At 37.0% G+C, this 13,395-nt stretch overlaps 1 protein-coding gene across 2 annotated transcripts in view; it reads left to right on the top strand.

The window, feature by feature from the left end:
* Positions 1–13,395, top strand: part of PIGK (phosphatidylinositol glycan anchor biosynthesis class K) — a 66,750-nt gene that overhangs the window by 1,251 nt on the left and 52,104 nt on the right. For both annotated transcript variants that reach the window (XM_077182381.1, XM_054638304.2), the window contains exons 2-9: positions 725–778; positions 2,782–2,873; positions 4,920–5,055; positions 6,290–6,401; positions 6,747–6,843; positions 7,188–7,305; positions 8,038–8,148; positions 12,663–12,835. In XM_077182381.1, the coding sequence (XP_077038496.1) occupies positions 725–778; positions 2,782–2,873; positions 4,920–5,055; positions 6,290–6,401; positions 6,747–6,843; positions 7,188–7,305; positions 8,038–8,148; positions 12,663–12,835 (893 nt within the window). The remainder of the gene's footprint in view (positions 1–724; positions 779–2,781; positions 2,874–4,919; positions 5,056–6,289; positions 6,402–6,746; positions 6,844–7,187; positions 7,306–8,037; positions 8,149–12,662; positions 12,836–13,395) is intronic.

Below are 13,395 nucleotides of genomic sequence, written 5' to 3' on the forward strand. Positions count from 1 at the left end.
CAGGTTGTTTGCTGCTTGAAGTACAACACTATTTCTGTTACCGTGTGTTTTGTGTAAGACCACGAGCATCATCCCAGAACTCCTCAGAGTTAATAGAGTCTGATTTAAGAGTCAGCAGATTTGGGTTGTTGTCCCATGAAGACTTGTTCCTTTACTTCTGTGAAGTCGTAGCCCCTTGTTGTATCCTGATTTATGCTCTCTATTGAGGAGAAAGGGCCGTCTTATCTGCAAAGGAAAGTGGGAACTGTGGAGAACACAGATTATACAGAAGGTTGCTGTCATGGATCCTGATTTTGGAAGATAAATATAACTACCTTGGATTTAAAGTGGGTTCAAACTGCAGATTCTCTTACCTGCTTTTGAAAATTGAATTGAGTTGAATCCTAGCCTCTTTTCTCATTAAGGATGAAACTGTAGGTCAATAAATCACATTATTTTGTTCTTGGAGTGTCCTTTGGCATAGAGGTGTGTGGGCTTCTTTAGCTAAGGTGCAAGTGACTGATAGTTCCTCTTTGTTCTGTAGCAAGTTTCAGGGAAAGATTTGGAGCAATTAACATGAAATGTCCAAATGTTAAGAAAAGCACCTCTCTTCTAGCTTTTCTAAGGTCTATTCAGTATTAATGTGTGGTAAACATGTGCATTGAACACTATTGTGGAAATAACAAAATGATGAGTGGTCATTTCTTTCTTAGTGCTGAAAATCTAAATTTTTTTCATCTTTCAGGATCAAGCAGAGCAGTTTTTTAGAAGTGGACATACGAATAACTGGGCAGTTTTGGTAAGCATGGTCCAGGTTGTTTTCCTCCAATAATGTTGACAGTTTTTCATCAGGAGCTGCAATAGCAACAGTCATTCAAGAGTCATGCTCATTTGAAAGAAATGGAAAGATAAACATTTGGAAATAAATAAATTTGAAATTGTGCCTACAAATTCATTACACTATAATGAAATTATCTTTTCAATATGACTGAATTTCAAGCACTCAGTGTGTCTAGCTACATGGTAGGATTCATAAAACAAAAGTTCCGAAAGCATTAAAATAGTTAAATTATCATACTGCATATTGAAAAAAAGGTGTAATTCTGATACCAGGGAAGTCTGGTCTCTTTGAGCAGAAAGGTAGAATTTGTATCATTTTTGTTCTTATTCAATCTGTTAACTTGTGATAACAGACTGGGAATAAGATCAGTTGAGGCAATACAGTGTTTAGATCGACTGTTTGTACCCTTTCTTTTTTCTTTGCCATGTAACTTTTATTAGCTTTGAATCACGCTGCACAATTGGTTCTTAATCACAATTCAGGTCTTAATGACTAATTTGTTTCAGAACACTATTGTAATTACTCAGTAGCAGCTGTTTGTTTTCCAGATACTAAAACTGAGCAATATAAAAGGAAAGTTAACAGTAACTAATTGAAGAAATAACTTCTATATTCTGCAATGTACAAACTTGAAACTGTTTAAACATAACATACTATTTTAATACTATTAACAAATAGATGTTTTTATTAGTACCCATAAAAACACATAAAGAAGGTGAAAAATTAGGTCCAAGGACCTACACTGCCTGTGCTGAACAGATTTTCTGCTGGTTTTATTTTCTCAGTAGTTCATAGTTGAGTTTTGTAACAGTTGCTATTAATATTTTAAGCAGAAAACCAGAGAGAGGTTACTGCTGTCAGGCACTTCAAACCTGCAATCCCACCTCATCAATAACTTGAATTAATGTGCTGCAGCGTGGATAGCTATATTTAAAGCTTAGAGGCTTTCCACTGTGTTCTAAGGGAGGTACTGGAGGCAGGGGTCAGGTGATAGTACCTTGAAATGTCTCAGCTAAGTTGGACACAGTTTGTTTTCAGAGCATTAAGTCTTGCTGAAAGGCAGATGTCCTCATGAACTGATTCCTGTGGGGCTTTTGGAATTCCTAACTGACAGGGTAATAGATACACAAGGGGATTCTTTCAGGCTGAATTTTATTGTTACTTAAGCTACAACTCAGTTCTTATTATGAAAAGAGTAGAGAAAGAGATGCTATGTAGTTGACTTACAGCTCTACTAGAGCTGGAAAATTAAAAAAACTATCTAAATGATTTTTCCTGCATCTCTGTTTTTGTGGTTTTAAGTCACCTCTTCTAGAAGCTTTTGGAATGTCTGAATCAGAACCTGATTTAGGGAGTGTGTAAGTAAAGGGAATGGCTGAGCCCTGACCCCTTGCCTGTTAGAATAGTAGAAATTAAACTCTGAGAATTTGTATCCAGATTAATTTTTATTTGTATTGGTTAGAGCTCACTTTGCTCTTACTTTGACTCCATAAATGCAAATGTACTCAGTGCATTTTCCCCTGTGTGTGGCTTCTGCATGAATTAATTCACTTGTGCCTTTGTGGAAGGATGCTCCCAGAATGGGATTGGTATTGAGATGAGAACTCTTCCTTTGATCTCTCTTCCATTTGATAAGGAGAAAGCAAATGAAAAAAATTATTTTATCTACTTGCTGTTGCTGGATTATTCCCCGAAGTGCCACCTTCTATATTTAGTAAGGGTTTATGACAATTTTATCTTGAGTCAGTATGCTAGGAACTTTTTTTTTTAACTTTTATTTTCAGAATTTTTGCTTTGGGACAACTAAGATTTGCATAACTTATGAGTTTCTTGGTGTTACTATATTCTTTCTGAGTTGTTACTATTTTTTAAATATTCCTGTAATCACGTTGTTCTGATGCAATGTGTCAGGCTAGTTTGTATCTCTGCACTATTTAATGTGGTTTTTTTTCTGTTTCAAGGTGTGTACATCTCGATTCTGGTTTAATTATCGTCATGTGGCAAATACTCTTTCAGTGTACAGAAGTGTCAAGAGGCTGGGCATTCCTGATAGGTGAGGGAATCTTGGTGAATCCAGTTCTTGCAAATGGGCTGCTAAAGTTCTCATGCTATCTGAATCAGTATGGAAATACATTTTTCTTCCCAGTTTAACTGGATAAAAGTAAAAAGGAAGAATGCAAGCACATCAATGTGATGAAAAGTGCAGCGATATTGTTCCAAAGGAAAAGCAGCAAGTTGCATAATAGAATTTCCATTTGGAACAGGCTAATTAGATCTAGCCACTAAAATGTACCACTTAGCAAATGGGTGAAAGTAATGTGAAAACTGTTACGTGCACTAAGCAAAAGCAGTACTACTGTGAGAGGTGAGTCTTGCTGTACTTTATTTCCTTTTAGTGTGGAGATGTTGGTAACCTTGACTGTACTAAGATATAAGACTTCCACATCTGTAACTACATTGAGTCTTGAAAGGCTCTGAACTGTAGGAGAAACTCCTGTATATTGACAGTTGCCTTGAAAAAATCCATTTTGCATGATTTTATTTAAGAAACTAATTTTTTGTCTGTACAAGCTGTGTTTCCCTAGTGATACACAAGGGTTAGAACAGTATCTCTTCTTTGACAAAGGGAATAGGAAGGTTCTGAACTATCTTTTCTTTGTGCTCCTACTCAGAGTTCTAGTGCTGTTGGCACAGTTCCTTCCAGCTGTTTCAGAATGTACTTTGCTTCTGTCAGAACTGGGGAAGTGAATTTAAGGCACCAGCATCCATTGTGTAATAACCTATTACCATAGGCTCCTATAGAATTCCTTGTGGTTTTTAATGGTAGTTTAGAGGACTGGTAGTTTCTCCAGCATGTCTGCCTGAAGAAGTGGGGCCTGTTTCATCGCTGCAAAATGCATGTTCTGATGGATTGAATTAGTTTGGCATTTTTTTGTCCAAGGTCCAAGTCCAAAACTGCACACTTGGAGTCCCCAGTTAACTCCCACTCAACTATGAATGCACTGACAGTAACATCCTGTTCCCTGTGTTGCTTATATTAAAAAAAAAAGAAAAAAAGGAATGGCTTTCTGGTGTTTGAAAGAGTGGATTTTGAAACTCAATTTTTAGATGATTTTGGGGTTATAAATCCAAGGGAATGCACTGCAGAAGTGTTGTGGGCTGAAAGGCACAGAAAGATGCTTTTTGTTCTTGAGGATGTCATTCAGGAGCTGCTGTCCTCTCTCCTGTGCAGCCTTTGAAGCACAGGTGCCCTTGGCACTGCCTCAGAAATTCTGTCATCAATCCTGCCCTTACCTGAGAACTTTCATCTTTGCATCCGTCTTTGCCATTAAAGTCAAAATTAGTGTGAGTTTTAGAAATGCTGCAGGAATATGGTGTGACTGAGATTTCTGTGTTTAGTAGCAAGATCCATTGCTTATCCATATCCAAAGATCTGGAATTAATCTCAAAAAGCCAGCAATGCTTTAGACTACAGACAAGAATACTCTCCAAGACATTGGAGAAGACCTAAAGAGAGAGTGAGAGATAGCCTGTTTATTCAGCCTTTACTGCAATTTTTATGTGGATTTGAACATGTTTTTTCCTTAGGCAAACTTACTTTATGTGTTTTTCTGTCTTTGCTGCAAGACTTCTTTCAAAATACTGACAAGACAAAAAAAAAAAAAACCAACCAAAAATTCCCAACAAACCTCAAAATCACATCCAAAAATTAAACATTTATCATGATTCTTGGAGTTGGTTGGTTTTAGTGCCCTTTAAAAATCTCTGAATTACTTCATTAAGAGCTCTGGCCCCCTAGGTCCACGCAAGCCTGTGTACTAGAGTTGCTGATGTCAAATACTCTCCTGCTCATCTTTGGCCTGACTTAGTCCTGTGGATAAATGAGAGCCAGCTGCATTTCTGTGTGTGACATCTTCGTGATACTGAGGATGCTCATAAGGAAATAGGGTATAACTATGCAAAGTTTCACTTGCAATTCCAGGAATCTTTTTAATGATCCAAGCTATTGTTGTAATTGTTGAAGAGTGTTGTTCTAATTTCTGTTTGACTGTTATGTGAAAGCAGAATGCCTGAAATATTTTTTTCTTATTGTTCACAGTCATATTGTCTTGATGCTGGCAGATGATATGGCATGTAATCCCAGAAATCCCAAACCTGCTACTGTGTTTAGTCATAAAAACATGGAGCTGAATGTCTATGGAGATGATGTGGAAGTGGATTACAGAAGCTATGAGGTAACTGCTTTAATTAAAACACTGAGTCTTTATTTTTTTGGTGTAAAGATTTATGCAGCATCTATGAAGTCTGAGAAAGTCTTTCTGTTCATATTACTGGTTTTGGGCTGGGCTTTTATTATCAGCTGATGAGTCCAAAATACATACCCCTCCCCTTCGTGATATTTGAGTTTGTATTTGAAGTTCATTATCCTAGAATCATGTTTAGTGTATCTATTTTAAATAGTGGAATAGAATCACTGAAATTTCTCTGGAAATGACTGCTCAGTGTCTCATCTTGGCAACACAAAAATTACTGTGAAAATTTTGGTGTGCAAGTGAATTGTTTATTAGGTAGATGTACTTCAATTCCCAATCTTAAGCATATGCTCCTAAAATAAAACAAAAGCCATAACTTAATCGTTACTGCAAAGCAATTACTGTATAAAAATCTGCATTCTGTCACCTTTCTTTTCATGTAATATTCCTTCATACCAGGAGTGTCTTTGCCAGTTGAGACAAAATTACACACCAATTTCTTGGTTCAATAGTGCTGTAGAATTATTGCTAAAGGTTTATTGGATTGTATTTAAGTATATAGTAGATATTTTGTTTCTCTGAATCTTTATACAAAGAAGTGAAGACACAGAACTGGAGTAGAGCTACATTCTTTTTATCATGTTTTTTCCTTGGTATGGATTTGTTGCTGGCATTTGAGCTGTGCACGTGTATTTAAAAAGGGAAAGGGTGTTTTATAGGATGTCTTGCAGTCACCACTCAGATGGTCAGATCAGATCTTATCTGATCACTCAGACTTATGTAACTGAATTGGTCTTGTTTTTTCTTTCCTGAGTTGCAGAGGGAATTTAAACTTTTGTTTTTCCATGGTAACACACACTAATGTTGGAGCATTTTGTGAGTACAGGAGCAGCTTTGGCACAATGAAGCTATATGCTGACAGGTTTTTAGATAAATGTAAATGTATTTTAAAATTGTATTTAATAATGGTGGTAGATTTATTGGATATAATTAAGCAAGAAGCTGGTGTTAATGGAGTATAGTAAAAAGTACCACATGATTCTTAACCTGAAGTAAAACCTTACACAGAAAATGTTTATGCAGTTTATACCATGCCATACTATGTCTGGTTAGATACACTGAATATTTTAGTGTTCCATTATTTAAGTTCTGTAACCCAGCCTGTGGCTGATCAATATTTTATCTTGAGAAAATGACTTTATGCTTCTATTCATAGGTTACTGTGGAAAATTTCTTGCGTGTTTTAACGGGAAGAATCCCACCAAGCACACCACGATCAAAACGTCTTCTTTCTGATGACAGAAGCAATATTTTAATATATATGACAGGTAATTGCAAGTTTCTGTGTACAATCTATTGATGCTTGCTCAGTTGGATGGGTTTGTTGAAAGCATCAGTAGTCCAAATGCACAAAAGGATCGACCAAAAGATTTTTTTTCTGGTTTTAGCCTGTCATTCTAATTAAAAAAAAATGCCTCTAAAGCAGTACTAAGCCAGTATAGTTTCCTGTTGAAATGGTGTATGTGTATTTTTTTTACTGTACCAATATTTTGTTTTGTTGGACTGTTTCTGTAGAAAGAGAATTGTGTTTACCTTGTTTTAGAAAAATGATCAACAAGGCTGTATATCTTCCTTTAACCTACATTCTTGCCCAACTTCTGATTTTCTGTCAGGCCATGGTGGAAATGGTTTCCTAAAATTTCAGGATTCTGAAGAAATCACAAATGTAGAGCTTGCTGATGCCTTTGAACAAATGTGGCAGAAAAGAAGGTAAGAAATAAGCATTATGTAGACATTGAATATTGAATATCCTGAACATACTCTTAAGTGTGTCTTACTGGTATGCCTTGCTTACCTGCAGCAGTGATGCTGTTGGTTGTCCATAAAATTGTCTGACAGTTTGCATTCAGAAAGCAGAATTTTAGTTTTTGCTTTCAGCTTCCTGCAGTTAGAGCTGCTCAAAGGTATTGCTTTGGGCAAATTCACATCCTAAAACTGATCAGGGTGAGCTCCTGTTCCTTAGGTTCTGAGCAGCTGCCCTGGTAACTAAAAAGCAAAGTATGTATATGCTGTTTAAGTATAAATGGGTAAGGAGGCTGTTTTCTTTCTTTCAGGTACAATGAATTGTTGTTTATTATTGATACTTGTCAAGGAGCATCCATGTATGAACGATTTTATTCACCCAATATAATGGCCTTGGCTAGCAGCCAAGTAGGAGAAGATTCTTTATCAGTAAGTAGATTTATCTGATCCTGAAGACAGTTTTCAGAATGCCTGAATTAGAAGCACAATTCCTGCTGACATTTAGCTAAAGATTTCTCTTATTTAAATTGCTGAATGTATCAGGTATTTTGTGGGGGTTTGACAAAACTTGTTAGTGTGCTGTCCCAAAGAACCAGGCTAATGATGGATTTCTGTGCTTGCTGGCCAGTATATGCATTGTCTAGGGATAGCACAGAATCTTATGGGAAGACTGCTGAGAGGTGGGTGTGAGGAATATTCAATCTAGGACTTACTATACTTGATATAAAACAAAACAAAATTCTAACCTTCATCTGCTGTAATTATATCCCAGCTGAATTACAAAAGGAGCCATAGGAGAGATCCCAGCCAGACCAAAAGCAGCTGGTCAGGATTAGCTGAACCCATGCACTGCTGTAAGATACATTGGCTCTCCCAGCCCTGTTTTCAAAGTCCACAGATCCATGCTGGACTATTAAGAAGGGGTTTCCTGCCCTTTGGACAACATAGATATTGCCAAGATGCAGTTTATAGATAAACTGCATTGTTAGCCTATCAGCACTAGGTTTTTTCACAGCTAGCCATTTTCTTTGCATAATTTGCCCTAAGAACAAAAAGAATCAAGCTTAACTTTTGCAATATGCTATTACATTCTGTTCCTTCTCCTGAATGCTGAGTTCTCTCCTGCAAGTGCTCAATAACTCTTGTGTGTTGTTTTTAAAGCATCAGCCTGACCTGGGGATTGGCGTTCACCTCATGGACAGATACACCTTCTATGTGTTAGAGTTCTTGGAAGAAATCCATCCAGCCAGTCAGACAAATATGAATGACCTAGTAAGTAGAATACTCAACATTCATGAATATGCTAATGACTTTAATAGTTCCAAAACTAATCTATTTTGTCTGTAGGGTTCTTCAAATGCTTTTTATGCTCCTGCTGTTTCTCTCGGAAGCAGCTTTGGAGGGAGGGTTTTTTTGCTATTGTTAAATGTAGTTGTGTAACACTTCAAGGATTGTCCTCATTTGAAAGTGCTTTGCTGGCTCCAGAAAAAAATAACCAAAATTAGCCAGATTTTGTATTTTGGATGAAAAAAAAAGATGAAGTATTAATTAAATATTCATGTCAATAAAATGAAGCATTTGCATGTGAAATATTTTAGCAGGAAGCTTCTAAAATCAGGATAGCAGACACTTTGCAGATGTGGCAAAGCAGGCATTGATGTTGTTTTGCAAAACAACATCATGTGATTAAACAGTTAAAATTCTAACAGTGCACTCACAAATGCCTGCAGAGACTAATTTATCTGTATATCTGCTTAGATTCCAGAGCAAGATAGGTACAAATCCATCAATGTTTGAACTTAATTATAGCTGAGGCAAACATTACTGTAGATTTCAGGTATGAAGCAGAAGGAAAAAAAGAATTCAACCAGGTAACATATGACAAAATTTATGAAAATGCATCTCTAGCAGTAAGATATATATACTGGTGAGATGACATAAAAAGTCATATTTTATTTGCTTATTAACCCTTAATACCTGTTCCAATGCTAGTTTCTTTGTAGTCATGGGTTATACTTTGGTACTTTGTAGCTGTAAATCCTGCTGTGCCACATCTGTAATCTAAGAGCTACCACTTACAGAACACATTGTCATAGATTCATTTCTGTAAAACAAGCAGCTGCTCAAAAGTTTTATGCCACCCTCTGTCTTCAGAGGATGGTGTTAGCCTGACTGCTACATGTGTGCTAGAATTCTCTCTAAACAACCCACACTTGGCAGATTTTATGTTGATACAGAATTGATTCAGTGGCTAAGACTCAAGGTTCTTTTACTTATTTATATGGGAATAAAATTCTGTCCTATAATATAATACCTTCTAATTATGGGATACAGGTAAGTTTAAAATAAATCTTGATAAAGAAAAATACACAAGTTCTTTATTGATTAAGTATCTTTGATTAGCCTGTTCATTCAAATTTCACTGTAAACCAGAAAATTAATTTGTGTTAATAATAAAAGGTAATTAAAAGGAACAGTGCTTTCTGCTGTGAAACACACTTTCTGAAAGTGGTATAGGTGGGCTGGCCAGGGGGATGTTAATCTGATTATTGTGAAAAAGTGTAAAAATTTGTTAGCTGGCCAAGTACTTTTTTAGCTCTTCAGAGAACATACCTAACTGTGTTTTTGCTCATATGCCAAATACTCAGGAAGAGCTGAGGGAAGTTATCCGTACTGGTAAATTCCTTACATCATGTAAGTCATCTTATCATGCATTGATCTGCTGATTGATGCTTGAGGAGTGGAAGAGAAGGGACACAAATATATTGTGATTTGTGATGATCTGTTCAAGGCCAGGTTGGATGGGACTTCAAGGCCTGACCTAGTGGGAGGTGTCCCTGCCCTTGGCAGGAAAGTGGAACTTTAAGGTGATCTTTAAGGTCTCTTGCAACCCAGACCATTGTGTGATCAGGTACTGAGTTGTAATCTGCACACATTTCAACAAATGTGACTGCTTGACTTTGGTTTGGTACTTTTCAAGGCTTCATCTAAGAGTTCCAAAATGACATATGGTTACTCCATGGTAAAGATATAAACCTGGGTTTTTTTGCCAGCAGTTGCAGGAGGTACTCTGGCACTGGAGGTACTCTATCCAGCTCTCCAACTCTGATTTTTCAAGTTTAAATTAATGCTTTCCAAGATCAGGGTAACTTACAGTGCTTACTACTTAGCTTTAAAATTAAATGATCTTCAGTTGTTTGATCTTCTGATATGTCTAATGTCTTCTCTTTTTGAAGTACTGTGTATTTGTTACACCTCTTCTGTCCTGTTACCTCTACTTTCTTCTAACCACTCTTGAAACAGCTTCTCTTCACATGCACCTAGGATTTGGATATTGCATTCCTGCAAAGAATGATACATCATTTTTCATAATCCACTCCACCTACTCCCCACCTGCTCCATCTGTGTTGCTAAGGGATAGCATAAAGCTGTGCAAATGACTGACTATAGGTTTGATCACAATTCCCTGAAAATAAAGACTACATTGAAATTTGTACATTTGCACATTGAAATGTTGTACCTTTAAACTTTTAAAATAAGATTCAAATAAATTTCTAAATGAGGTGGCATTTATCATATAATAACTAAATTGTTGTTAGAAAAGTTAAGATAACAAAGTTGGGGGAGTTCTTTAGCTCTGTTTGAAAAAAAAAATTAAAAATTTGGAAAATTTAATATAGGACACCATGTGCTTAACTTAGCCAGTGTTTGCCTTTTCCTTTTTTTGTCAGAAGACCTTGGTTATTAGTGTTAGTCTGCTGTGGTATAATTGGTTTGCAGTCCTTTCTCAGAGTGATAGTGGATGGTTTTTAACACTGAAGTTTTCTTCTCACTGCCACTTCATATTTTTGTTCAAATTCATATCAATATGTTATGGTAGTAAACTGCTGCAGGACAGGTTAGAATTAGTTGGGTGCAGTGTCATTTTCCCACTTTCAGTGCTGATGCAGTTTTTTAGAACAATCATATTCAAAACCTTGGCGAGAGACTTGTATAACTGTAGCATCATTTGTGCTTCAAATAGTGGGATTAAAACAAATGCTTACTTTTTATAGTTTAGCTCAGAGACTTAGTTTTTATGTTTGTGTCCTTAACTGGAGCAAAGCTGGAGAAAATTGATAGGGTTTTGGTGAAAATGAGAACTGTAGCGAGTTCGTGTGTGCATTAACAAATGGCTTTTGTATGGGAAGCATGATGCTGATGGGTCTAGTTCATTTTCACCACAGGGAGGATAACAAGGGGATGATTTGCCCCGTCTTTTCTTTAGCAGCTGTGTGATAGCAGCCAGCAAGAGAGTTGGGAATCTTTAAAATAAGAGCTGAGTGTATATGTGTGCTTGTCTGCTTCAGGTAAAGGTGAAAGTGAGCTGAGGTGTCCCTGGACAAGCAGCCTAATGCCACAGGCTTACAGGCTTGGGCTAAAAAGGGATAAAAGAGAAACTGGAATAGAGCAGAAGGGAGGAATGAGGAGGTAGAATCTGTCCTCTAGGAAGAAAAGCCAGATAGATTGTTTCCTCTCTGAGAAACTTTTTGTAATGTAAGTTGTCCAAAGAGAATGAGCAACAAAAGCCTGTGCATTTTGTGTCGGTCTGAGCACAGTATTTCTGCTGGGAAGTATGATTTGAAACTCACAGGTTTTTGCCAGTCATAATCTGGGATAATTCAAGTTGTATTTGCACTGAGCTGATTAGGACCTGTGGTTTTGTCATATGGATGCAACTCTGTAAGAGCTGACCCATGATGTAATTTAGGTATATGAGCTCTAGTTCCTGTGGTTGATGGACCTGTTTTTAAAAATCACTTGGAAAATGTAAGCTTAAGAAAGATGAGCACCCATGTGGAGAGTGACATTCCTAGTCCTGTATGTTAAATCTCTTGTGTAGAATGTTCTGTGTGGCTGGAATGTGAAGGACTCACATAACCTGCAGTGTTTCCAGGTGATCTGTGTTGTGGCAAGTGTGGTAGGACTTGTGCAAAATGGCTTTGTGTCCAACATGCATTTGTATTGCCTTCAGTGTCTGCTGGGTACATAACAGACCTGTTACTTAATAGACATTCTGTCTTGCCAGGTGTTCTAAATGCTGTAACAAATCTGTCACTGTTCCTTCTGCTTTTGTTAGTGCTGCTTTTGTCTTTCAGGTGTTGCAGCGTGTGTGGGATATTGGGGGATCTGATATGTGGACAAAATATGTGGATAAAATAAATAATAGGGTTTGTAGTTGTCACAGAATGTTTGTGAACTTTATGTAAATAAAGCACTTTTGGTATTTGAAGATGCTATGCGTTAATTTGTAAGCTATAAATTAGAAACAAGACTGTTGGGTTTTTTTTTTTCCTGATCAAAATGTAAATTTTTGCTTCTTTATGAAGCCTTCAACATAGCTATTTATCAAAGCTTGTTTAATTCTGCATCCCTCCTTTTGGTAAATATGAAGAATTTATGCCCAGTTGTGACTTCTGGAAGGTTATAGCAGCATTGCTGCACCTCTATTCAGCAATATATTTGTGCATTTATCAGTTAGATGTAACTGATGGTTGGCTTTCACAGGAGCATTTTTAAACTCCAGTGGCACTATTGTAAGGAAAAAGGTTTTCAGAAATGCTTAATCAAGATGTGTATGCATTCTAATACATTTTTTCAACCATTTTTTCATCTATGGAGCTTGTACTGAAATCATTGCAAGTTATATGTATTATTTATCTTGTTACCAGTCGTTTAATTCTGGAAGGTGTATGTAGAGAGTGTTGAATGAGGGACAGGATGTGATTGCCCATCTTGGTTTCCAGTTCCAGGTCTGTCCAAAAAGCTTGTGTGTTTCCACCCCTGGGCACCGGACAGACCTGTTCCAGCGAGACCCTCAGAACGTTCTGATCACGGATTTCTTCGGCAGCGTCAGGAAGGTGGAGATCACTGCAGAGACGCTTTCCCTGGACCGGGATGTGCCTGGCCTGGAAAGCAAGTAAGTGGGCATTATTTACACCTGATTTCTATAGCTTTGTGCCACAAAAACAAAGTAGTTGTTTAGCTGCCAAGGAAAAAGAACTCTGACTTCCTGTCATTTCTTACAAGGAGTCAGGGAGTTAATATGGACCTCCTACTGTCACGAAGTTGTCAGCTGAAAACTTTGTTTAAAAGTGCCCACTCCTTTCCTGACCCTTGTAAATGAGTGATGCTTAAGACCAAGTTGTGGATGTCAACAACAACAGAAGTAGTTTAGAATTTTCTTTCTTCTTTAACATTTCTTCTTTAGTGTTCAAATATTTCGTTACTGCAATTCCTGCTTGTGGTAGTTTTCCCCTCCCAGATAAGCTCAGAGTATAAGCCAACAGGTTAGGTGTTTGATAACAATTAGCTTTTTAATAAATTTTGTTTCAGTTCTCTGAATACTCTGTCCTTTGACATTATTCTGTCCTGAGTATTTCTGTTCTGAGAATTTCAGTGATTCATTTGATTAAAATTACTGGTGCAAGTTCATTGATTGAAGTCGTAACAGGGCTTCCATTACTTTGTGGATGAAGA

Source organism: Agelaius phoeniceus, chromosome 8, assembly GCF_051311805.1.
Source record: "Agelaius phoeniceus isolate bAgePho1 chromosome 8, bAgePho1.hap1, whole genome shotgun sequence".
NCBI classification, from domain to species: Eukaryota; Metazoa; Chordata; class Aves; order Passeriformes; family Icteridae; genus Agelaius; species Agelaius phoeniceus.